We start from the raw sequence: 27,140 nt of genomic DNA on the forward strand, positions 1-27,140 counted from the left end.
GCGGAAACGACTAATTGGAAATAATGCGCCCGCTAACACGCAGGTGTAGGCTGACTCGAGTAAAAAGCACTCGAAATAAAGGTTCGACAGGCAAGCTGTGTTTGTGTGCGAAATTCAAACGGAAAATTCTCCTCAGCTTAAAAAATTCTACCCTTTCGAAGACCAAATCGCTTACAAGAAGAGTAACGTAATGCGGTGCGTTAAAAGTAAAACCTTGGGGTTGAAATTGTTTGCGTTTAACATTACCCTGTTCGATTGCAAAAAGTTCAAAGGCCTTTTTGTACCAAACGGAAGTCTTAAGTGCTCGCAATGGCCGGATTTTCGTACGCTCCTGATGGACTTTTGTTTGGAATGTTGAAACATGATGTACCAGCTATTACCAGTCTAATAATCCTGGAATTAAACGCCAGTACGAGCGATGAACCGTCCTTGAACAAAGAATTCGATTCCTTTTTGACCGGAGGGGGTAAAATTAACCTCTTTTGCAAACAAATTTAAGGCCTTTTGCAATAAGAAACGCCTTGTCAGTGATATTTACGAGATGTTTTAAGGAAGCCGGACTAAGCTAAACCAGGCTTAAGATACAGCGTCATATAGATAGACCTACAGCCAGCCAAGCGAAACGGCGCCAAGTCAACCGTACAAACGGCCTTCACCTAGCACTTAAGAGATAATTGGCATATTTTGCGGTTATGTCCGACTTGAAATTTGGCAAGATTAGAGAGAGATAAGCCGTTTTAGAATAAATCCTGTTTTTTTTTCTCCGCTGGTTTAAATTAAAATTAAAAAGAAAAAATGTCGTTTTTATAAAAAAGGTTGAAAGTGAAAAGCGGTTTAAAGTTGAAATTAAAAAGAAAAAAATTCGTTAAAAAAAATAAATTTTATGAAGTGTAAATTTCGACTTGAAAATACCGGGAGAATAAATAGATTTGCAACTTGTAGTTTTACTGGTGCGGCGACCTATGGTTGACCGGCAAATTTAGAGGTGTAGGATTACCCACAGCTGGCTTTGAGGATATTTTTCGGGTCGCCAAAACCTAAACAAAATTAAAACCAACAGTCGGGCGCTACAGATGGTACATTGCGTCAAACGAGAGTTATTTTTACACGAGCCGAACCCGTTTTCCCAACACACTGTCAGATTACTTTTATAAAACTATTTCAAAAAAAAAGGTGAAACAATTTTCATAAACTTTGGAGCATAATGGTTGGAGGTTGTAGTAAGACGTAATAAGAATATCAAATACAGAAGTAGGTATCATTTGGAACGTTTAGAATAACTCTTTTCATAAAATTGTTTCAAAAAAAACATAAATAAAATTGAAATTACACACAATTAAGCATTGAAAAGATGCGAAAACAGTAATTTTAAGAATTATATAAATATAACGTATATTGGCCGATTAATATGCCATTTTCAACCGCAAATTAATTATTTTTTAGGACGAAACCCGTTTAAGCACTATATGCTTTTCAATGGTTGCTAAAGGCTTAGCAATGTCGCGAAAGAACAACTTCAATAAAATATAAAAAATAAATTATTTTCAAAAAATAATTTAAAAGCCAAAATATTTGATAAATTTTTCAAATTTGTATGTCAGTTTAAAAGATAACGTTTTGGATTTTTTCACTTTATATTTTATCGAAATTGCTACAAAAGCCCGTGTGTTGGTCTCAAATACATTTTTGTCCAAAAGGCTAATTCGAATAATACAAATATGAAAGCCCATACAGAAGTGGGTATCATTTTGGCAAAACGCTACCCACTTCTGTATATGGGCTTTGATATTCTTACTACGCCTCCAACCATTATGCCCAAAGGTAATCTGAATAATGCAGAATTCCTAAGCGACGCGACATGTTATGGTTTTAGCAGTCTCCCAGGGACACCCTAATACCAGGTTCATTAGCGTCGTTTTCGTGTTTCTCAGTGCAACCTTTCAGGAAAGGTGAGGTTAAATACTTGACTCGCAAAGACTCCACTCCTATATAGGGCGCAAAAAACACGGCACAGGCCTGCTGTGTTGTTTAACGCTATACGCCTCAACCAACGACCCGTGCATAGGACGGGTTCCACGCAAGCTAGACGCAAACACCATAGGGGAGGGGAGAAAATAGACCCTTGTGTCTTTGCTCCTGGGTCTCGCGAGACCCCGTTTTGGGGGGATTGTTTTTTTTTTTTTTTTTCACGCAGGGTGAACACGCGGAATTTAAGCACCCCCCTTGATAAACAATAGGGGGCGCAATAAGCTGCTTCTATACCGAGCGCAAATGCCTGAAAGCTTTAATTTTTGCTCTTAAACGAATGGATTGGTAAAGCGATGTTTCGGTGAGAATGACAGATTTTTTTGATTTTTTTTAATTTTTTTCAATAATTTTTCTTTTTTTTTTACTGTTTTTTGTATTTTCTCTTAATAAGTTTTTTATAAATTATTTAAACTGTTTTTTGGTGGCTCGCCCAAGCCCAACACCGCAACACTTTAGGCTTTGTTGGTATAGTTAAGCCGAACAAACAAAACGGCATTTCGACGCGTTCATGCCGAAAACCAGGCACAAAACATCAAGTTAATCAACATTACCAAGCCCGTAAAAAGGTGCATTTTCAAAGCCTGTTTACATTTAGTTAAGGCTTGCAAATATTCGCCGCGAACATGCATTTAAGCCAGCGCTTCTCTACCGGTGCGCCATGGAAGGCTGCCAGGTGCGCCGAGAGCAAAATGAAAAAAATCAATAAATAAAACATAGGTATATTTTTACTTTCGTATTAAGCTTAGCTCATTGATTTCACAGTTATACTTAACGTGTAAAACATAATAAGAATTACAAAGCAGCAATATCTAAATCAGATAATCTATGATACCATAGTGGTAAGACCACCGATATAATACCGCCAAATTTGCAGTAAAATAGTCTAGATAAGACCTAAACATGTCAAAATAAGTCCAAAATTAATCTGAATAAGACTAAAATAAACAAAATAACGCCTACGACTATAGGGAAAGGGTATGGGATGTTTGGGGGCCACCTGTCTGAAATTGGCCGTTTGCTGTCGACATTTGGGCGCCGCTATTTTGGCCACGGATTTTTTGCATCTGTTTTGGCTTATGGGTGATGTTAGCGATTTGGTTAGGGTAGAAAATATTAGGAGAATTAGAAATAGTTATGGGTTGAATTTGGGATTAGACAAAAGGTTGTGTAGGCCTTATTTGGGCCATTTAGGTCAAGGATTCCGATTTCGTCATTGTTACGACTATTAGGTATTAGTCCTATTTACGCCTTATTCCTAACTGTCTTTTATTCCGAAGTTGATGTTGTTCCAATTTTGGGCTCAAGGCTGGAGTCCCTTTAAAGATTTGCAACTAAAACGCCTAAATAATGAAAAATTGCAGGCAATTTAAAACAAATGCCGGTACACCTCAAAAATTTCGCATTCGCTTCGCTCGCAAGGTGCGCCGCCACGTTTTCATATGTCTCTAGGTGCGCCCCCAAGTAAAAAAGGTTGAGAAACACTGATTTAAGCTGACGGTGTATTTGATTATTTAATTACCAGGGTTGTTAACTAATCATTTTAGAATGAATTAAGTCCCAGTCAAGTCATTCGTAATATAACTCTAGTCTACTGTAAGTAAAGTTTTATGTAAACTAACTTGAGTCATTTTAAATAAATAAAAATTCAACTCAAAGTCTTAAAAATTACACGTTAAGCTATTAGTTTTGTGTAAACTCGTCCGGTTGTGAGCAATTTCTTGACTAAAATATACCAAAATCGAAATTTTTAGCAGGCAAATTGTTTTATGTGTGAGTCGTGACATTCCGGGGTTTAAATAGATTTCTTTCGTCACCTGGTCTGCATCCCCACACCCCTCTAAAGCCAAAACTCGCGCCGTTCAAATCTGTCAACGCCACCCAGATTAGCAGAGAATGCGCTGAATCAAAAAGCCTAAACCCAAGTCCCTGGTTTGAACCCAGCCTTATTTATTTCCGTTTGTTGAAACTAAACTTTAAGGATTACAACGGTTTTTGTAATCCCTCTTTTGATCTGGATTCGAGTTAATTTCTTGTTTGTCCGGATCACACTTATTTTGGTTTAATTATTGTACGCGAAAAATATTCGGAAATGTATGTGAAAAATGGGAATTTTTTTTGAACGTATACGTGAAAATATTGAAAATAAATTAATGTAATATATGTGAAAAAATGGACAAAAAAATTTTATAATCCAAGTGGAAAAATTGTAAACGTCTTTTTCATGTACATGTAAAAATTGGAAAAAATGTTTTCAGTACGCGAAAAAAATGGACTGATATTTATGCCCATAAAAGGTTAAACTCTGGTTAACGCAACAATGGTTATCAAAACGCTTGCAATTCTAATGACAATTTATACATTTACGTCACAAACCAGCTGTTCTGTGTCAAATTCAGCATTCCTCGACCTATAGTTAAAAGCCAAAAAAGTGAAAAACTTTCTCGAAGCAAGTATCAAAAGGGTATGTCGTTAAGCGGCACTTTCAAGCCACTCAAACCCGTTCATTTGCCCGACACAGCCGCTAACTCGCACGCACCTGCGCAATCTGTCGTCTGTGTGGCTTTTAGACACATTTTCGGATTCGGGAATTTATTTGAAATTTCATTCCCGAGCAAGACTTTTAACACTTTTATCCTCATTTTCGTATGAAGGATCAACTAACCAGAATTAAAAAAATGAGAAAGAAATAAAAATATTTAAGCTAGAAGAAATTTTCCAGCAAAGCATTATTGTATTCCTCATTTTTATTTTTAACCCTTTAACTTGAACTCTGCAGGATTTAAATATAACAACAAAACATATTCTTAATGGTGAAAATAACGGCCAAAATAGACGTAAAAAGCGACATGCTTTATTTCGGCTAATGCTCATGTCATTATTAGTGATATGAATATGAAGGCATGAGCATTTTGCAGAAATGTTTCAACAATAAAGCATGTTGCTTTTTACGTCTATTTGTGCCACCATTAAACTTATGAACAGATCCGTATATAGTGTTCCAAAAACATATTTACCTTAACAAATTCTCCAGGAATTGTTTGTTTTCTTTCCTTGCGCCGATATTTTAACACGTTTGTAACCGCCCAACGAAACGTCACATTTTTTCAGGAATCAAAAATAATATTTTCACAAATTAATCATATTTTGTTCTATACTTAAACACTGCTTTGAGTTAGCTTAGGAGCAGCTGCATTCTACCTCACTACTCAATCATTTCGTAGCAAGTTGCACATTGTAGGCGATTATTTCTTGACTTGTGAAAAAAAGTCATAAAAAAGTCAAAATTTACACATTAGGTCAAAATTTGTCAAATTATAAAATTAATTGATTAAAAATGCAATTAAATCGTCTACAATTTGAAAAGAAACTAAATAGTAAGAACTTTGACAATGTCCTTCAGTTAAATTTTATCAAAAACATTTAGTTTTGGGTTATATTTAACGACATTTTAATTGTATTATGTCTTCACTAGAGCAATATACGTTATACACAAGCTTGCAGAATTAACCACCAGGCCTAGTTTTGATTTGCAATTATTCCATTTCCTATTACGATAACTAGATCTTTTTTCAATTTTCTGCAATTATTTTGACGTTGTATTTCAATATTTACACAACATTTTTTCAAATAAATTGCATTTTAATTTTGTTTGGCATTTTAATAGTTGTTTGTCTTTTTCAAATGACAAAAATATAACCAAGTATTTTGAATAAACCCGAAAGAATAATTGATTTGTGTTCGACCGGTGGCCAGTAAAACATCAAAAACATGTGGCTGACTACACCAGCACACTAATGCAGTACTTTAAAAAACAATATGTTGTTTAAATCAATGTATTTCTAATAGGTCAAAATTTTGTCAAAAATATATATTTTAAAGTCAAAATTTCTCATGTTTAGTTCAAAAAAGAATCACCCTACTTATAACGCAACCAAAATGACAAAACCTTTCAAGAAGTGAACACGAACAGACGAAAATCCAGCTTTTGTAGAACTGCACAGAATAAGGAATCAGCACTTTTGACACATTTTCATTTTTCAACTCTTTAGCTCAAGGCAGCTGTTAACATTTTTGCACAATAAAGAAAAACAGATGTAATTAAATTATTTAATTTTTTCTCAAGTTAGATTAGATTCAGTGAATCTTTAAAAAATTATATAAACTAGAATTTGAAGAATTGAATTTAATTATTCACAATCAATTTAGTTTGAATCGTAATTTATTCTCATCAAAATGAAACTGGTAAATTTTTCTGAGCTATTTTACGTTTGGCACAAGCTTGCAGAATTAACCACAAGGACTAGTTTTGATTTGCAGTTATTCCATTTCCTATTACGATAACTAGATCTTTTTTCAATTTTCTGCAATTATTTTGACGTTGTATTTCAATATTTACACGTCATTTTTTTAAATAAATTGCATTTTAATTTTGTTTGGCATTTTTATAGTTGTTTGTCTTTTTCAAATGAGAAAAACATAACCAAGCATTTTGAATAAACCCGAAAGAATAACTGATTTGTGTTCGACCGGTGGTCAGTAAAACATCAAAAACGTGTGACTACACCCAGCACACTAATGAAGTACTTTAAGCAACAATATGTTGTTTAAATCAAGGTATTTTAAAAGGTCAAAATTTTGTCAAAAATAGACCTATATATTTTTTAGGTCAAAATTTGTCAAAATTTTGAATTTTAAAGTCAAAATTTCCTTCTTTGAGGTCAAAAAAGAATCGCCCTCCTTATAACGTAACCAAAATAACAAAACTTGCAAGAACTAAACACGAACAGAAGAAAATACAGGCTTTTCAAGAACTGCACAGAATAAGGAATCAGCACTTTTGACACATTTTCATATTTCAATTTTTTTAGCTCAAGGCAGCTGTTAAACATTTTTGCGCAATAAAGAAAAACAGATGTAATTAAATTATTCCATTTTTTTCTCAAGTTAGATTAGATTCAGTGAATCTTTAAAAAATTATATAAACTAGAATTTGAACTAGAATTGTATTTCATTATTCACAATCAATTTAGTTTGAATCGTACTTTATTCTCATCAAAATGTAACTGGCGAATTTTCCTGTGCTATTTTTACGTTTGCTCTTTCAGACTGTAAAAATTACATAAAAGTCGTTTCGACCAAAGAGCATTAATTTAAATTCGTTATTTCGACTGAGAGATTAAAAATGCTGTTAGATAATGGCTGGAAGTTGTAGTTAGACGTAGAATGAAAATCAAAGCCCATACAGAGCAATTACCATTTTGTGAACGTTTCCAATAAATATTTATTCATTTTTGAATGTGGTCATATTAAAAATGTTGAACCTTCAAATCGTGCAAAATTCTCTCTACTTCTATGTGCTTTATTATTCTTAAAAATCAATTTTTGGCAAAATGGTTTGTTGATTTCTTCGCAAAACGAGCCTGATAAAATAGGTGGCAACTTATGACGCTTGGAATAAAGTGACCCCGGTTTGGAACCACTGTCATAGACATATGGCAGGTTTTAGAAGTCCAATGATAAGAATGGCAACACCTTTATGCTTGTTTTTCATTAAACAGACCAAAACAATGTTTTTTTAAACTTGACTATCTTGTTTTACAGTAGAAAAATATTTCACATTTTGGCATAAATTCCCCAAAATATTTAATCAGTTTTATCATCAAGCTACAATATCCAGCCATTATGGCCCAAAACTTTATTTAAAGCTTTTTGTTTCGCTTGGCGATTGGGTGAATTTCTCGTATTAGCTCCCTGCGTATTCTCAATCCCCAAAGACCCGTAAAGGTAATCTTCAAAACACCCTTAAGCGCCCATGCGTACAAGTTTTGCGCAGGCATACAGGTTCACGGCAAGGGTTGTTTTTCATCATTTGTTTGTAAAATAAGTGCAACGAGATTACCTGCCTATCGCTAGTTGCTTTTCCCGTTTTTTGAGCATGAACCATCAACAGTTTAGGTAGGCGAAGAAACGCCAATGTACTTAGTCACACCCTAGCCATATTGCTTTACGCACCGTTTGAAATAAACAAGACGCGGCTGGGCATCTCCATATTTGACGCCTTGTATACGGTGATTTGTACCATTGCTATGCAGGGGGATACAAGTTCATACCCTATACACCTATGAAATATGCACACACATATATGTGTTCAACAACTATGATCTGGCCCATCTGAAGCTGCTTTTTGACCAACGATTACGGTTTAAGTATTAATAGTACACCGAAATCCATGCCAGACTCTATTTTCGGATATTGTGGGGAGGCAAAACCGAATCGATACCAAAAATTAAACCAAACACAAACTGTTTCAACGTAAAAAGTCATTTTAAGCTTAAATTTTTACATATCGCAATTATACTAGGAAGTAGTAAGAATTTAAAATTCCATACAGAAGTGGGGTATAATTTTGAACGTTTTAACCAAATCTTACGATAAAGTTCGAGATTGTAGTTAGACATAGAATGATTATCATAACCCATACAGAAGTGGGTATAATTTTAAACGTTTTAACCAAATCTTATGATAAAGTTCAAGATTGTAGTTAGACATAGAATGATTATCATAACCCATACAGAAGTGGGTATCATTTTGAACGTTTTAACCAAATCTTACGATAAAGTTCGAGATTGTAGTTAGACATAGAATGATTATCATAACCCATACAGAAGTGGGTGTCATTTTAAACGTTTTAACCAAATCTTATGATAAAGTTCAAGATTGTAGTTAGACATAGAATGATTATCATAACCCATACAGAAGTGGGTATCATTTTGAACGTTTTAACCAAATCTTACGATAAAGTTCGAGATTGTAGTTAGACATAGAATGATTATCATAACCCATACAGAAGTGGGTATCATTTTAAACGTTTTAACCAAATCTTATGATAAAGTTCAAGATTGTAATTAGACATAGAATGATTATCATAACCCATACAGAAGTGGGTATCATTTTGAACGTTTCGAACAATATTCTTTATTAAATTTCAGTTATTATACTATTTCATTTTTGTTTTTGTTTTTAAAGTGAGTAAAGACAGTTTTTTACCAAGCGTACAGTTTCGAAGCAGCGAAAACGATTAATTGGAAATAATGCGCCCGCTAACACGCAGGTGTAGGCTGACTCGAGTGAAAAGCACTCGAAATAAAGGTTCGACAGGCAAGCTGTGTTTGTGTGCGAAATTCAAACGGGAAATTCTCCTCAGCTTAAAAAATTCTACCCTTTCGAAGACCAAAATCGCTTACAAGAAGAGTAACGTAATGCGGTGCGTTAAAAGTAAAACCTTGGGGGTTGAAAGTGTTTGCGTTTAACATTACCCTGTTCGATTGCAAAAAGTTCAAAGGTCTTTTTGTACCAAACGGAAGTCTTAAGTGCTCGCAAGGGCCGGATTTTCGTACGCTCCTGATGGACTTTTTTTTGGAATGTTGAAACATGATGTACCAGCTATTACCAGTCTAATAATCCTGGAATTAAACGCCAGTACGAGCGATGAGCTTTTAACCGTCCTTGAACAAAGAATTCGATTCCTTTTTGACCGGAGGGGGCAAAATTAAGCTCTTTTGCAAACAAATTTAAGCTCTTTTGCAATAAGAAACGCCTTGTCAGTGATATTTACGAGATGTTTTAAGGAAGCCGGACTAAGCAAAACCAGGCTTAAGATACAGCGTCATATAGATAAACCTACAGCCAGCCAAGCGAAACGGCTCCAAGTCAACCGTACAAACGGACTTCACCTAGCACTTAAGAGATAATTGAATTGAAATTCTACAAAGGCATATTTTGCGGTTATGTCCGACTTGAAATTTGGCAAGATTAGAGAGAGATAAGCCGTTTTAGAATAAAGCTATTTTTTCCTCCGCTGGTTAAATTAAAATTAAAAAGAAAAAATGTTGTTTTTAAAAAAAAGTTGAAAGTGAAAAGCGGTTTAAAGTTGAAATTAAAAAGAAAAAAATTCGTTAAAAAAATAAATTTTATGAAGTGTAAATTTCGACTTAAAAATACCGGGAGAATAAATAGATTTGCAACTTGTAGTTTTTACTGGTACGGCGACCTATGGTTGACCGGAAAATTTAGAGGTGTAGGATTACCCACAGCTGGCTTTTAGGATATTTTTCGGGTCGCCAAGACCTAAACAAAATTAAAACCAACAGTCGGGCCCTACAGATGGTACATTGCGTCAAACGAGAGTTATTTTTACACGAGCCGAACCCGTTTTCCCAACACACTGTCAGGTTACTTTTATAAAACTATTTAAAAAAAAAGTTAAAACAATTTTCATAAACTTTGGAGCATAATGGTTGGAGGTTGTAGTAAGACGTAATAAGAATATCAAAGCTCATACAGAAGTAGGTAGCATTTGGAACTTTTCGAATAACTCTTTTCATAAAATTGTTTCAAAAAAAAACATAAAAAAAATTTCCAAAAGCATCGTTGAAATTCGTTAAACACTCGGCGAGCGCAAATTTAAAAGCATTACAAATCCTACTGAAACGGTTCTACATGTTTCGCGTAAAAACTACTGCACAACAACTCGTTCGGGGTGAAAACATAAATAAAAATCGATCAAGTTTCGACTTGGTTTTTCGCCCGTGTTTTCGGTCTGATTGCGAGAAGGCCAGAACACCTGCTATGGTCGGAGATCCGATTACCAATGCATTTTCGTGGGAAAGTTTTCGCCGGCGAAATTACACACAATTAAGCAATTGAAAGGATGCGAAAACAGTAATTTTAAGAATTATATAAATATAACGTATATTGTCCGATTAATATGCCATTTTCAACCGTAAATTAAATATTTTTTAGGACGAAACCCGTTTAAGCACTATATTCTCTTCAATGGTTGCTAAAGGCTTAGCAATGTCGTGAAAGAACAACTTCAATAAAATATAAAAAATAAATTATTTTCAAAAAATAATTTAAGAGCCAAAATATTTGATAAATTTTTCAAAGTTGTATGTCAATTTAAAAGATGACGTTTTGGATTTTTTTAGCTTTATATTTTATCGAAATTGCTACAAAAGCCCGTGTGTTGGTCTCAAATACATTTTTGTCCAAAAGGGTAATTCGAATAATACAAATATGAAAGCACATACAGAAGTGGGTTCATTTTGGCAAAACGCTACCCACTTCTGTATATGGGCTTTGATATTCTTACTACGCCTCCAAGCATTATGCCCAAAGGTAATCTGAATAATGCAGAATTCCTAAGCGACGCGACATGTTATGGTTTTAGCAGTCTCCCAGGGACACCCTAATACCAGGTTCATTAGCGTCGTTTTCGTGTTTCTCAGTGCAACCTTTCAGGAAAGGCGAGGTTAAATACTTGACTTGCAAAGACTCCACTCCTATATAGGGCGTAAAAAACACGGCACAGGCCTGCTGTGTTGTTTAACGCTATACGCCTCAACCAACGACCCGTGCATAGGACGGGTTCCACGCAAGCTAGACGATAACACCATAGGGGAGGGGAGAAAATAGACCCTTGTGTCTTTGCTCCTGGGTCTCGCGAGACCCCGTTTTGGGGGGATTGTTTTTTTTTTTTTTTCACGCAGGGTGAACACGCGGAATTTGAGCACCCCCTTGATAAACAATAGGGGGCGCAATAAGCTGCTTCTATACCGAGCGCAAATGCCTGAAAGCTTTAATTTTTGCTCTTAAACGAATGGATTGGTAAAGCGATGTTTCGCTAAGAATGACAGTTTTTTGATTTTTTTTAATTTTTTTCAATAATTTTTCTTTTTTTTTTACTGTTTTTTGTATTTTCTCTAGTTTTTTATAAATTATTTAAGCTGTTTTTTGGTGGCTCGCCCAAGCCCAACACCGCAAAACTTTAGGCTTTGTTGGTATAGTTAAGCCGAACAAACAAAACCGCATTTCGACGCGTTCATGCCGAAAACTAGGCACAAAAAATCAAGTTAATCATCATTACCAAGCCCCGTAAAAAGGTGCATTTTCAAAGCCTGTTTACATTTAGTTAAGGCTTGCAAATATTCGCCGCGAACATGCATTTAAGCCAGCGCTTCTCTACCGGTGCGCCATGGAAGGCTGCCAGGTGCGCCGAGAGCAAAATGAAAAAAATCAATAAATAAAACATATATATATTTTTACTTTCGTATTAAGCTTAGCTCATTGATTTCACAGTTATACTTAACGTGTAAAACATAATAAGAATTACAAAGCAGCAATATCTAAATCAGATAATCTATGATACCATAGTGGTAAGACCACCGATATAATACCGCCAAATTTGCAGTAATAACCACGACAAACAAAAAAAAATAGTCTAGATAAGACCTAAACATGTCAAAATAAGTCCAAAATTAATCTGAATAAGACTAAACTAAACAAAATAACGCCTACGACTATAGGGAAAGGGTATGGGATGTTTGGGGGCCACCTGTCTAAAATTGGCCGTTTGCTGTCGACATTTGGGCGCCGCTATTTTGGCCACGGATATCTGTTTTGGCTTATGGGTGATGTTAGCGATTTGGTTAGGGTAGAAAATATTAGGAGAGTTAGAAATAGTTATGGGTTGAATTTGGGATTACACAAAAGGTTGTATAGGCCTTATTTGGGCCATTTAGGTCAAGGATTCCGATTTTGTCATTGTTACGACTATTAGGTATTAGTCCTATTTACGCCTTATTCCTAACTGTCTTTTATTCCGAAGTTGATGTCGTTCCAATTTTGGGCTCAAGGCTGGAGTCCCTTTAAAGATTTGCAACTAAAACGCCTAAATAATGAAAAATTGCAGGCAATTTAAAACAAATGCCGGTATACCTCAAAAATTTCGCACTCGCTTCGCTCGCAAGGTGCGCCGCCACGTTTTCATATGTCTCTAGGTGCGCTCCCAAGTAAAAAAGGTTGAGAAACACTGATTTATGCTGACGGTGTATTTGATTATTTAATTACCAGGGTTGTTAACTAATCATTTTAGAATGAATTAAGTCCCAGTCAAGTCATTCGTAATATAACTCTAGTCTACTGTAAGTAAAGTCTCATGTAAAATAACTTGAGTCATTTTAAATAAATAAAAATTCAACTCAAAGTCTTAAAAATTACACGTTAAGCTATTAGTTTTGTGTAAACTCGTCCGGTTATGAGCAATTTCTTGACTAAAATATACCAAAATCGAAATTTTTAGCAGGCAAATTGTTTCATGTGTGAGTCGTGACATTCCGGGGTTTAAATAGACTTCTTTCGGCACCTGGTCTGCACCCCCACACCCCTCTATACCCCTCTAAAGCCAAAACTCGCGCCGTTCAAGTCTGTCAACGCCACCCAGATTAGCAGAGAATGCGCTGAATCAAAAAGCCTAAACCCAAGTCCCTGGTTTGAACCCAGCCTTATTTATTTCTGTTTGTTCAAACTAAACTTTAAGGATTACAACGGTTTTTGTAATCCCTCTTTTGATCTGGATTCGAGTTAATTTCTTGTTTGTCCGGATCACACTTATTTTGGTTTAATTATTGTACGCGAAAAATATTCGGAAATGTATGTGAAAAATGGGAATTTTTTTGAACGTATACGTGAAAATATTGAAAATAAATTAATGTAATATATGTGAAAAAATGGACAAAAAAATTTTATAATCCAAGTGGAAAAATTGAAAACGTCTTTTTCATGTACATGTAAAAATTGGAAAAAATGTTTTCAGTACGCGAAAAAATTGGACTGATATTTATGCCCATAAAAGGTTAAACTCTGGTTAACGCAACAATGGTTATCAAAACGCTTGCAATTCTAATGACAATTTATACATTTACGTCACAAACCAGCTGTTCTGTGTCAAATTCAGCATTCCTCGACCTATAGTTAAAAGCCAAAAAAGTGAAAAACTTACTCGAAGCAAGTATCAAAAGGGTATGTCGTTAAGCGGAACTTTCAAGCCACTCAAACACGTTCATTTGCCCGACACATCCGCTAACTCGCACGCACCTGCGCAATCTGTCGTGTGTGTGGCTTTTAGACACATTTTCGGATTCGGGAATTTATTTGAAATTTCATTCCCAAGCAAGACTTTTAACACTTTTATCCTCATTTTCGTATGAAGGATCAACTAACCAGAATTAAAAAAATGAAAAAGAAATAAAAATATTTAAGCTAGAAGAAATTTTCCAGCAAAGCATTATTGTATTCCTCATTTTTATTTTTAACCCTTTAACTTGAACTCTGCAGGATTTAAATATAACAACAAAACATATTCTTAATGGTGAAAATAACGGCCAAAATAGACGTAAAAAGCGACATGCTTTATTTCGGCTAATGCTCATGTCATTATTAATGATATGAATATGAAGGCATGTGCATTTTGCCGAAGCGTTTCAACAATAAAGCATGTTGCTTTTTACGTCTATTTGTCCCTTATTTTCACCATTAAACTCATGAACAGATCCGTATATAGTGTTCCAAAAACATATTTACCTTAACAAATTCTCCAGAAATTGTTTATTTTCTTTCCTTGCGCCGATATTTTAACACGTTTGTAACCGCCCAACAAAACGTGACATTTTTCTATTAACCAAAAAAAAATATTTTTTTAAAATTAATCATATTTTGTTTTATACTTAAGCACTGCTATAGGTTAGATTTTGAGCAGCTGCATTCTACTTGGCTATACTCAAACATTTTGTAGCAAATCATTTGACAGCAAACATCCAATAACTGTGGATTTAACTATTGTACAAAAACCTCTTAACTATAACTCAACTTTATTCCAAACTCTGACTCTAACTTAAAAATGTGCGCACATTTTAAAGGCATTTTAAAAAAAGTGAGTACATTGTAAAAAAAATGCGCACATTTTTGAAGGCATTTTAAAAAGTAAGCACATTGTAAAAAAAACGCCAAGTGCCCCGCCGCGACTTGTGCACTGGGGCCTGGCGCCTGACCCCTTACAGTTGCCCGGCAGGTTCCAACCGCGTAAGTTCTTGTTGTTTGCGAAGGTTTCTGGCCAGACATGCTACCTGTCAAAACCACAACTAAAATACCAATCAAAAGTATATTGTTACAACGAATTAAAACGTTATCCATTAGCATTAATAAACGTGTATTTGTTTCAAAGTTACTGTGACAGCCACGGCCTATTGTCGCCACTGTCGGCTCAACACTGCACCAAACACTGCGCCAAAGACTTCTCTAGAGAATGCCGCAAAACCGCTAAGAAACAACATGTATATAGCCAATACGTAGGAAGAAAAAGAACACGAAAGTTACGTCATTTTGGCCAATAAGACATTGTCGGAACTTTTTGAACATGGCTAGGCATTATAGCGGCCATTCTGAGGCCAATTTGCAGCTGGAATCAGACGTCAGCAAAACAAGTGGTTTGTTTTGCAGAGCGTGAAAACACCACCTGCAAAAGGTTACATGCCAAGTTTGAAACGAGGCGGACTGAAGCAGAAAAACTCAGGAATTTTACACACAACAATACGGAAAACATTAAATCATCAAATATGATATTATGTAACTGAAGAAAATATTTAACGAAAGCTAAATCTAAAAACCTAACTATCTATTCGTAAAATAACATAATTAACTCTAAGATTTGGCTTATGGCAATTAATTAATTTAGGTGTTTAATGTGTTAGTGAACACGTAACAGTCCCCTGATGTCAATGTGGTTGTTACGAGCAACGCACAAGCGTGGGTAAAACCTGACAGAACTTGCAAGAGTATCTTTAAACCCGCAGTTGATGATTGAAAGGTCGGTTAGCCGCGTGTTCGACTTTGCTTTGCTTTCATTCAGAAACTTATTTTGTCGAAAGCCATAAAACTGCCAACTAAATATCGGAAACTACTTTTCTAATATTTTATGGCAATGACGTCATTATGGGGAACGAGTACTCGACGAGTAGCAGCAAAACTTAATCTCCAGTAGTCAGCATTTGTTCTTCAATCTAGTAATTTTGTTGCCTTAAACAGGTTTTCCTTCCAAAAGTATTTTTGAAAGAACTTTTTTAACTGATGGCATTTACTCTAAAGCAGTGGTTCTCAAACTGGAGTCCGTGGTCCTTTTGGTGTCCGCGGGACAATTTTCTGGGACCGCGAAGCATCAACACGGCGCTCCTAAAGGAGATACTTTTTTGGGCAATAAAATTTTTGGCCGGATCCGGCGCGCGGCTTATTTTCAATAAAATACATAGGCTAAGCGGAAACCAGGGCAAGTTGACAGATCTTGTCAAGACCCCGCCAAATTCGATTTTTAGCCTGTTCTAAATGCTAAAACGGAAATTCGTTCCGCGCTTTGGCTTTTCTTATGTCTTTCTCGTGTGTTTCACGCGATTTTTTTACATCTTTACGAAAAAATAGCGTCCTCTGCTCAGTGGCTCTAATATTAGGCTAAGTTTGTTAAACTTTGTAACACATCGGTAACTTAAAGCTTTGAAAAGGAAGAAAAAACATATAGGTAAGTTTTTCGTACGAAATTTCTACGTATTTTATGCTTAAGTTTTGGGTCAACGCGCCCCACAACTTAATAAACGCTAATACATCAAGCAATATACATTTTTAGTCGGTGCTCAATGCTTCGCGACCATCTAAATCTAAATTAAAGTTTGCATTTTCAAACAAACATAGTCGCAAATTTTTCGCGCTTCGCGCGACGTTTCGTGTCCTTCTTTAAATCCGACTTAAATCGCACATTTTCGCACAACTCCAAACGTAATAACACATTGGTTGATTATTTGTTTTACACCGTCAGAGTATGACGTCATATTGTTTGTATTTTAGATCCTATATTTGACCCGGCCCGCTACAATATTTTGGTTTCTCATGCGGCCCGTGGCTAAAAATAATTGCCCAACCCTGTGCTAGTGGGAACTACGTTTTTACAACTTGCTGCGCTGCCACTGTGGGCACGGTTTTAAAACTGTTCGTGATTGCTAATAAAGTGATTCGTTAGTTAGAGGTTAACATAACTGATAGCAGAGAAGCAAGTGCACCCGTCCCATTGATACAATTAAAAACAACGTGTTATTTTGAGTTTATGCGCAAAAGACTTCTCTAGAGAATGCCGCAAAGCCGCTAAGAAACGACATGTATATAGCCAATACGTAGGAAGAAAAAGAACAGGAAAGTTACGTCATATTTGGCCAATAAGACTGGCCGGCACTACGAAATCATGGCTAGGCATTACAGCGGCCATTCTGAGGCCAATTTGCAGCGGGAATCAGACGCCAGCAAAACAAGTGGCTTGTTTTGCAGAGCGTGAGTCAGACGCCAGCAAAACAAGTGGCTTGTTTTGCAGAGCGTGAGAATACCACCTGCAAAAGGTTGCCTGCCAAGTTTGAAACGAGGCGAACTGAAGCAGGAAAACTCGAAACTACTTTTCTAATATTTTATGGCAATAACGTCATTATGCGGAAACGAGTACTTGACGGTAAATAAATCATGTCTACGTTGTAAAGATTTGATTCCAGGATGTTTAGTAATGAGGATAACAAACTTTAAATCAATAAAACGCACTTGTAATCAGACAAGTTCATCGTTAGAACAAATAGACGCTCAAACAGTTGTTTCGCATGGTAAATAGACCTTAAAAAGAAACACATCAATTATATGCTGAGATCAAAAAGTTTACTCTCACTCGTGTTTCAAACTTGAATATTGACTTACTAACTGCCGCGTTTCGGTTTAAAGCAGGAGTGGGCAGATATTTTTTCATCAATTGCCGCATAAGAAATATAAAATACTGTGGCGGGCCAGGTCAAACATAGACTGAAGTCGATTCGAAAATTTCGCGCAAAATTTGCGACTTTTTGTTTAAAATGCAAACTTTTATTCAAATTTAGATGGGGACGTGACGCATTGAGCACAGATAAAATATGTGTGCATTCTTTGATATGCTGGGAATAATCGGACTCGAATGTAATACCAATACCGACGTTAATCCAACAGCTCAAGGTTAAAATACGTGAAAGTTTGCACACAACAACTTAAGTGCCTTTTTTTGTTTTTTTTACGCTTTAATTTGCCGATGCGTTTCTTGCGATGGAATGGAGCAAAGAGGGTATTAATGGTGAGAAACACAAACATTGCATTGATCAAATTAGATTAACAACATGTTAATTGGTATATTTCAGAGGTTGGAAAACGGTTATACTAATGTACGTATTTTGAAGTCGAAATACTTTCGATCGAAGCGCAAAAAATTCATTACAAACATTAGGCTAAGTTTGACAAATTTTCGTTAGAAAGAGTGTCACGGTGCAGAGGGCGACGTTGGTCTTGACGCTCGACAACACGTGGAACTTACGAGAAAGACAGAAGAGATTCGCGCGAAACGCGAAAACAATTTCCATTTTGGTCTTTAAAACAGGCTTAACTGGAGTTTGGCGGGTTATAGATCCGTCCCTGGAAAAATGAATATTTATGTTTCACCAAAACATGTAAAAAGTTGCACAAGTTTGTATTTAAAAAAAATGAGCCGCTGGCCGAATAGCAATGCTTAGCGGACCGTATTTTGCCCAGGTCTGCTTTGGAGCGAGCTGAAGGTTGTAGTGAGACGTAGAATGAATTCTAAAGACCATACAGAAGTGTGTAGCATTTTGTGAACACCAGACAGTAGTAGATAGCATTTTATGAACATTTTAAATAAATTTTAAGATATCAGCTTAAGATTGTAGTAAGACTTAGGAATATTAAAGCCCATACAGAAGTAGGAAGCTGTTTGTGAACGTTTGAATAACTTTTAAAATAATGGCTGGAGGTTGTAGTTAGGCGTAGAATAAATATCAAATCCAATGCTGAAGTAGGTTGCATTTTGAAAGTTTCGAATAAATCTTTATTCATTTATAAAATCTGTTATTGAAAAACGTTCAAAATGCTACCAACTACTGTATGGGCACGATTTTCCTACTACAATATTTATTGTTTTAGCGTGTAACAACGATTAAAAATATCGCTGCAGGTCCCAAGTGGATAAGAGCTAAATTGCCTGCAGCGCTGTATGACTTCCTATGACGCTCTACTGTGCTCAGTGAAGCGTGTAGCTGCTACCGGATGCTTGCTTGTTCAACATTGAGAGCTGTTTTGTTTGCTGACTTAAACTGAATTCAGCAGTAGGCTAGATTCTGCTTGCAGTTGCATTCTGTGTTCAGTGTTCTTCACTTTTGCAGCGTTGAATTAGAATTAAAAGTTAAAGCGCAAAACGTAATTTAAAAGTAAATTTGTAAAAGATGTATTCAATAGTTAAAAACAGCAGAATATTCTAGTAAAGCTAGCGATTTTTCCATTTGAATTGAGATATACTGGTGATGCCTTTTCTGACAAAATATAATATCTTTAAATTTTTTAATAGTGTGCGATCTAAATTACTGGCTAGAGTATTATGTTGTAACTGATCAGGAATTAGGGTCGACATTTATCTTGCAAGGGTCAAAGTTGACTTTCATTATCACGTATGCAGTGCAACATAAACAGTTAAGCGGTCTAAAATGCTAATTAGCTAGTTATCGAAAAGAAGTTGAAGCTAATTCACCAGTGGTTCATAAACTTTTTAAGCATCATGGCAATGCAACATGTTAATACCTTAAATATGAGTCATCTATTGCAGGAGGCCGCAGGAACTTTTTGGTGCGAAGCAAAAATAGTAGTTCCGAAGTCGTGCGACCCAAATGTTTCACGAGTTGCGTTACATTTCAACGTTTTGCTTATGAATGTTAGATTGCAGCTTTTCTCAAAACTTTTAGTTTTGCCCGTATTGTAAAAACTGAAGAGAAATTGCATTTTAAGCATAACTGCATTCACCCCATCCGTCAGAAATCAGTGCACTTCTAAGCAAAAAGGTCTACGACAATCAGTGCATTCAAAGGATCAAAAAGTCCGACTTTTAGACTTTGAGGTCTTGGACAATGCATTAATTTGCATTAACAAATGTGCATAAGAAGATTAAGTTTAACAATACTTGACCCAACCAAACCCAAACGCTAACCAGCGCCCTAAACCAAATAATGTGCGATAATTTAATAATTATAACGCTTCAGGCCCCAATACCTCAATTTGTGACGTAATAATCTTAAATACAATGGACGAGAAACCATCCGAGTTTGGGCTTTTTCCCCCAGCATTGTAAGAATTATTAAAATACGCACATTATTTGGGTTAGGATTCGGGTTAGCGTTAGGGTTTAGGTGGGTCAAGTGTTATTAATCCTATCTCATATTTTTTGTTATCTTTTCTGAACTTTTAGTGAATATTTTTAATTTATCTTCGCCGGGAGTTTACCTAAAGGTCCAAATCAGTGCATTGCCAGGACCTCAAGGTCTAAAAGTCTAGACTTTTCTGCCATTGGATGCCCTGATTGTCGTAGACCTTTTTGCTTAGAAATGCACTGATTTCTAACGGATCGGGTGCTGCATTTATAAATGTCAGGTTTAAGTGCTGCGTCCTCATGCCGCTTAGCTACAAAGAAATCGCTAAAAAGACATAGCATATTAGGAAGCAGAATAGGTTCATTGCTAATTACAAAGTTTGAATTTGGGAGGTTAATATTGGCAACGATCAATTCCTAGGGGTAGAAAACTCCCTTGACCGCCCAAAGTCAGCGCAACATTTTACTAAGCTCAAGTATGTGATGTTAAAATGAACTTTGACACAGATATTGCGAGACAACTAAAAGTAAAAAAAATGCGCAGGGTTAGATTTATTTTGTTTACCAAAATACGACGTTATTCATAAGTTTTAATACTTTCTTGACGCTAAAGTTTGACTTTTATACTGTTATCGTACAATTACTGCTGAAGCTGTTCCCCGTTGTTAGCTGACAACAGCAAATTCAGAATAACATGTTAAATAGTGTTGACAACGTCAAATGGACTTATTATTAAATTTAGTATCTTTCCGCGCTAATACAAATTAAAATCAGTTGGTTTACGTACAAGTGCATCTGTGTTCAGACGCATCTATGTATAGATTCAAAGCGTAACAAAAAATTAAACGATATAGCGACCCGCTATTTGCGGATCCCTGGTCTGTTGTACAGTGGAGGTTCATGTCACGCACGTCTGCTTAAGCGACGCAAGCCTGTTTGTGCTTGTAATTGTAGCGTGTTGCCTTATGGTAAAGTGTTAAATATTTCATCCTTGCTGGACCGGTCTGCTTTATTGATTAAATGTGAAAAGAAACCTTACCTTTATAAAATATTTATTTTGCAAGCGGTTAATTGTAATTTTAGAAAAGTTACTTTGTGAACAAAAAGTGATAGTACTATGTTGTTACGTCATTCATTTCTCATAAGTTTTAACGGAAGTATTTGGTGTCATTAAACATTTCTTCTTATTTGAACTGCAACGAACGGGAACCAGTCAGGCTCACAATGCAGAATTTTGCTCATTGCCGATCCTCGCGTGAAATGCATTCATGCGCTACGGATGATCTTTCTGTTGGTTTTGGCCGGCCTTTGTTGACTTAGTAGGTAGTTACGTTGTAGCGGTTTGTCGTCTTTTGTGAGGGCCTCTCGTACGATGTGACGTCATAGTTTTGAGTTTTCCCAGGGAAGCTTCACTTGCGTTTGCAACCTCGGCTACAGACCAACTACAACTGGATGCGAGAGTAAGTCTCATCAAATATTTTTGCTAACTACATAGTATAGATATGTCCGATACTTGTCATTTTATTCCGATACCGATATCCGATATCTTGCGTAAAAGTATCGTGATCTGAACCGATACTAATGACGTCATTGCAATGGTTAAATTAAAAAAGGTGATAAAATTAGAAAAATTAATCAACTTTAAAGCTTCAAAGTAATGATTCAATAAGGCCAAAATTTGCTTTCAGGTCAGGAAATCTAGTTATCTTGGATTTAAAGAAATATTTTCTTATGCGTCTCCCTTTTGAATCGCAAAAAGTTGATGTAATGCACAAGTACCGATACTACTACTTGGTATCGGGAAGTGGCTCCGATCCACATTATCGGACAAGTACCGATACTACTACTTGTTATCGGGAAGTGGCTCCGATCCACATTATCGGACAAGTACCGATACTACTACTTGCTATCGGGAAGTGGCTCCGATCCACATTATCGGACAAGTACCGATACTACTACTTGGTATCGGGAAGTTGCTCCGATCCACATTATCGGACAAGTACCGATACTACTACTTGGTATCGGGAAGTGGCTCCGATCCAAATTATCGGACAAGTACCGATACTACTACTTGCTATCGGGAAGTGGCTCCGATCCACATTATCGGACAAGTACCGATACTACTACTTGCTATCGGGAAGTGGCTCCGATCCACATTATCGGACAAGTACCGATACTACTACTTGTTATCGGGAAGTGGCTCCGATCCACATTATCGGACAAGTACCGATACTACTACTTGGTATCGGGAAGTGGCTCCGATCCAAATTATCGGACAAGTACCGATACTACTACTTGCTATCGGGAAGTGGCTCCGATCCACATTATCGGACAAGTACCGATACTACTACTTGCTATCGGGAAGTGGCTCCGATCCAAATTATCGGACAAGTACCGATACTACTACTTGCTATCGGGAAGTGGCTCCGATCCACATTATCGGACAAGTACCGATACTACTACTTGGTATCGGGTATCGGCTCCGATCCGATATTATCGGACAAGTACCGATACTACCACTTGCTACCGGGAAGCGGTCGATCTACAAAACGCACCCCAACCCTTAACATATTCGCACAAACTTTTTTAGGTATCAGAAATACAACTTAAGCTGTATAAAATTCCCAAACAGATTTGATATCTTTAGTTTTTGGATTGAATTTCCACACAATCTAACCTTTTTTATATAAAATTGTTTGTCCCGTAAGCTTAATCACCCAACATATTCATACAATCTTCGTAGGAGTCAGTTGTATAGCTCAAGAAGTGCCCAGCAATGCTCGCATCAGCATTGGAGAGAAGACCGACTACTATTCGGGTGATGCTGTGGTGTACGCTTGTACGCCTGGGTTCACAAGTATAGGCAACGCAAGGAGCATTTGTACACAGCAGGGAGAGTGGTCCAACAACCCTCCAAGATGCGTCGGTAAGCTGAATATTACTTTAATTTGAACTGGTCTGATTTTTAGTTGATTCTTTTCTTATCAGAGATATTACGTTGAACCCATGTAAGGACGTTCAATGCTACACAATAGTTTCAACAAACCGAAAATTTATATTTCATAACTCACCACTTTCCCGAATAATTACCTCTTTACAGAAAGCATTTGTAGGATTTTTTTATTTCCACACAACACCTCATTTCTTCTCAACAAAGTTGTTGCTTTAATTTAAGTATTTTTTGAAAACTGGACTTCTGAAAAAAACAGATGTAATAACGCTTTTGCGTCTACCATTACTAATAATTTCCTAATTTTATCAAAAAACAATCTTTTAAAGAAAAGTTCACCCAAATATTTTATTTTCCTAAAAAATTTGAAGCAGTGTGTTTAGCACTACAGTTATTAAAAAAATTCTTCGCAGTGCTTTGAACAGACTAACTTCTCCATCTACATTACACAGTAAATGGAACAGTTATTAGCACTTAATTGACCATTATTCACAAATATTCAACGGATCCCTGAAGTAACTAAAAAATGTTTAAAATGCTTACATAACACCAAAAGAGTTGTTTTAGTTGAAAAACATTAAAAAACGTTAATTATTTCCAGATACAAACGAGTGTGCTTTGCATTACCCGAACCGATGCTATCCTGACGCGATTTGTGCAAACAATCCAGGTTCTTACACTTGCACCTGTAAGAGCGGCTACTACGGGTCAGGATACACCTGCCAGAGTAAGTTGGAGTGTGCTGTATAGTTCACATTTGATAATCTAACTTGTTTGGGCCATAGGTTGACTCTTTGGTTGTATGTATCAGACAAATTAAAAATAAATACTCAAGTCTTCATCAGACGTTTCTACTAAAACAGATAAATATAGAAATGTTAAAAAACGATTTTTTTAGTCCTTCAAAACTGAAAAACAATTAAAAATATGTCATTTCTTCGCAACAATAACTAAAACAGATATGCCAGTTTTATATTAGGAACTAAATTTAAAAAGCATTTTGTCTATACGCAGAAAAAATATAAATTAAATATAAACTAAGACAATTCTCTGATAAAATTTATAAAATTTAAAGCGACCGATGCGTTTATGGCAAATATAGAAATGATAAAAGAATATTTTTTAGTCCTCAAATGTAAAAAATGAACTACAAAAATATAATTTCTTCGTGTTACAACTTAAAAAAAAGCTTTAAAAAAACAATATAACCAAAAAATTAAAAACAGCTTTCGAGTTTTCTCTAATTTCTTTATTTTTATTTCCAGGAGCAAAATGCAGCGCCCCGGTCTCCGTACAAAACGGCCGCATGGTGTCGTCCCACGCCGTGCCCTACTCGGTGGGTGACGTCATCACTTACACGTGTAACCATGGTTACCGCATGATTGGGTCGGAGACTAGCGAATGTCAGTCGAACAGAGTTTGGACTTCAAGCCCGCCCGCATGCGTTGGTGAGTTTGTGAGATGGGAAAGTTTTTTACGATTATATCATTGCAGAGTACGCGGTTAACCTTTTAAGCATCATTTTTGGCTGTTTTTTGCAGAAAAAATACATTTTTCTTATTTTTTTTTTGTTTAATTGTTTTAGCAGTAGAGATTTGAAAGTCTATGCGTAAATCATTGTCGAGTATGTTAAAAGATTCTCTAGCTAAACTAGAAGCGAAAATTTATTTTTTTAATATGCAATCTTTCTTTAAAGATGAGCCGCTAAATGACATTATACGGTAAATTGAAAAAAATACACTTTTTTTACAATGATGAAAGACATGAGCTTTTGCCAAACGTTTGTGAAAAACAAAATGTCGATTTTATACAAAATTAAGGCTTTGGTCTTTTAATTGAAACTTTTATTTGAAGATCTCGTTTCTGTAAAACCTTTGATTTGTTTCAGATGTGAACGAATGCAGCGACCCAACAACTTGCCCGGAGTTTTCCCGTTGTCGTAACTTGATTGGATCGTTTGCTTGTGATTGTAACATTGGGTACAGGAAGGTCGGCGAGGAATGCCAAGGTAGGAGACTTGGATTGTGGTCAATATATAAACTGTTGCTACCAGGCATAAATTAACATCAATTATTTGAAAAAATTTTCCATTGTTCGAACCGCGTATGTGCGATGGTCACAGGCTTCAATTGCACCCCCAGTAATAATGCATTCGCTTGTTAACAGCGGTCAACTGCCCCGCACTCCAACGCTTTCCATACGGAACCTTCGAGCCTATGAAATCCGCCTACGTATTCGATGACGTCATCACTTACGACTGCCACCCTGGCTACCAGCTCACCAGTTTGTTGGAGGTCAAATGTTTGACCTCTGGCTCGTGGTCGATAGTGCCTCCAACTTGCGTGGGTAAGTTCCAAGAAAACAAACCTTATTTTTAAGGAAACGGTTTAACTTTACCTTGGGATCGTTGTTTTCTTAAAATGTGGTTGTCTTCACATTAAAATAGGGCTACTGCGTGTCCTCTTTTGGGAGGATTTGTCCTCTTTTTTAAAGAAAAATAAATGGTCCTCAGAGAACGCTGAAAATGCCTAAATGTCCTCATTTTTGCATTTTAGCGCATTCTACGCAGATATTAACTATACATTTTATAACAGTTTTAAACAAATAGAGATTCTAATAAAAACTTGTTTCAAAAACAATTTTTACCCATGATATGAAAAAGTTAGTTATCATATTAAATAAAACTGACTGCACAGTTAATTATCTAAAAAAAACAATAAAAGTCGACCCAGCTTTCCAAAAGAAAGGCATTGAATTTTTCGTTTTTGACCATAGTACTTGCATCTTGTTTGATCAAACCCTCTTTCACTTTTTTAAACAATATTTGTTTACGTCAGATATAAACGAGTGTGAACGCCCCACCTCCACATGTGATCCCAACGCTAAATGCTCCAACCACCAAGGATCGTTCACATGTGTTTGCAACCAGGGATACCAAGAGGTCGACAAATACTGCAGACGTAAGCTACATTCTCTTGTTTCTTAAAGCATTTCTAAGAAGTCTTTAGTGCATGGATATTTGCTTAAAATTAAGAAAAATCGGTTAAGTACTTGTTAAAGCGATAGCGTGTTTCAATATTAACGCTACTGATACTGTTGTCTCTTTAGTTCAAATAGGTTTGTTATGTAATGAACTGTATGTTATAACTGGATATTTTTGTTTAAATGTTCAAAATAAGATTTGCAGTTTGCGTTTTAAACAAAATCGTTACGAACACGTTTTTTTTAAAGAAATCTCACGATTTTAAGACTTTTGCAGAAACTATTTGATATAAAATTTCATATTCTGATTGGTTTTCATGTTTTATGTCAATAGCTTATTTTTTTTGACGAATTAACCAAAACAAAGGCCAAATAAACGCAGCATAGCTGCTACTTGATTTTACAATGTTTGATATATAAACTAATGGCGAGAAACATGAAATAGTTGCCATTTTTTATTCAACTCTGAAACGTTATAAAAAGCTGAAAAAACATTCCGCCTCGCTCCAGGTTCGATCTGCCAACCCCCTGATGTCGACTCCAGGGGTGACTACACCCCCCTCAAGACCGAGTACTTACCCCTTGATGACGTCATATACACGTGTTCGAGCGGGTTCGAGGTTTCTGGAAGCAATAAGCTGACTTGTAGAAGTGATGGGACTTGGTCGCACCAGGAACCTTCATGCTCTGGTAAGTGGCATTACGATACGATACAATACGATAAGATACAAAACGACACGACACGACACGACACGATACGATATGCTAACATATAAAAAGATATGATGCTATATTTTTCTACATTATACGATATAAGATGATATGATACGATATGATACGAGTTGATATTATACGATACGATGCGATACGCCTTACAAGATTATAAGATATGATGCGATATTTGTGCTGCTATACTTTTTATATTTTACGATGCGTTGCGATACAATGTAGCGTGTACACTTCTCTTGCTCTGCAACAATATGAAATAAATTGTACAACATGATACTAATTACTACAAAAAAATTCAAGACACGATAGAATATTTGTGCTTAAGATCACATAAGGAACCATAATACTCGTAAATGCTAG

General features: G+C 36.1%; 1 protein-coding gene across 1 annotated transcript; it reads left to right on the top strand.

Moving 5' to 3' along the window:
• The first annotated feature begins 309 nt into the window (after positions 1–309).
• LOC146158011 (sushi, von Willebrand factor type A, EGF and pentraxin domain-containing protein 1-like) lies at positions 310–26,055 on the top strand. The gene is made up of 7 exons (XM_083383649.1): positions 310–466; positions 22,863–23,045; positions 23,671–23,796; positions 24,335–24,517; positions 24,958–25,077; positions 25,236–25,415; positions 25,907–26,055. The coding sequence occupies exons 1-7, from the start codon at positions 310–312 to the stop codon at positions 26,053–26,055; spliced, it is 1,098 nt and encodes a 365-aa protein (XP_083239775.1).
• The last annotated feature ends 1,085 nt before the right edge of the window (positions 26,056–27,140 follow it).

Source organism: Ascidiella aspersa, chromosome 3 (genome assembly GCF_963924565.1).
Source record: "Ascidiella aspersa chromosome 3, kaAscAspe10.2, whole genome shotgun sequence".
Taxonomy (NCBI): domain Eukaryota; kingdom Metazoa; phylum Chordata; class Ascidiacea; order Phlebobranchia; family Ascidiidae; genus Ascidiella; species Ascidiella aspersa.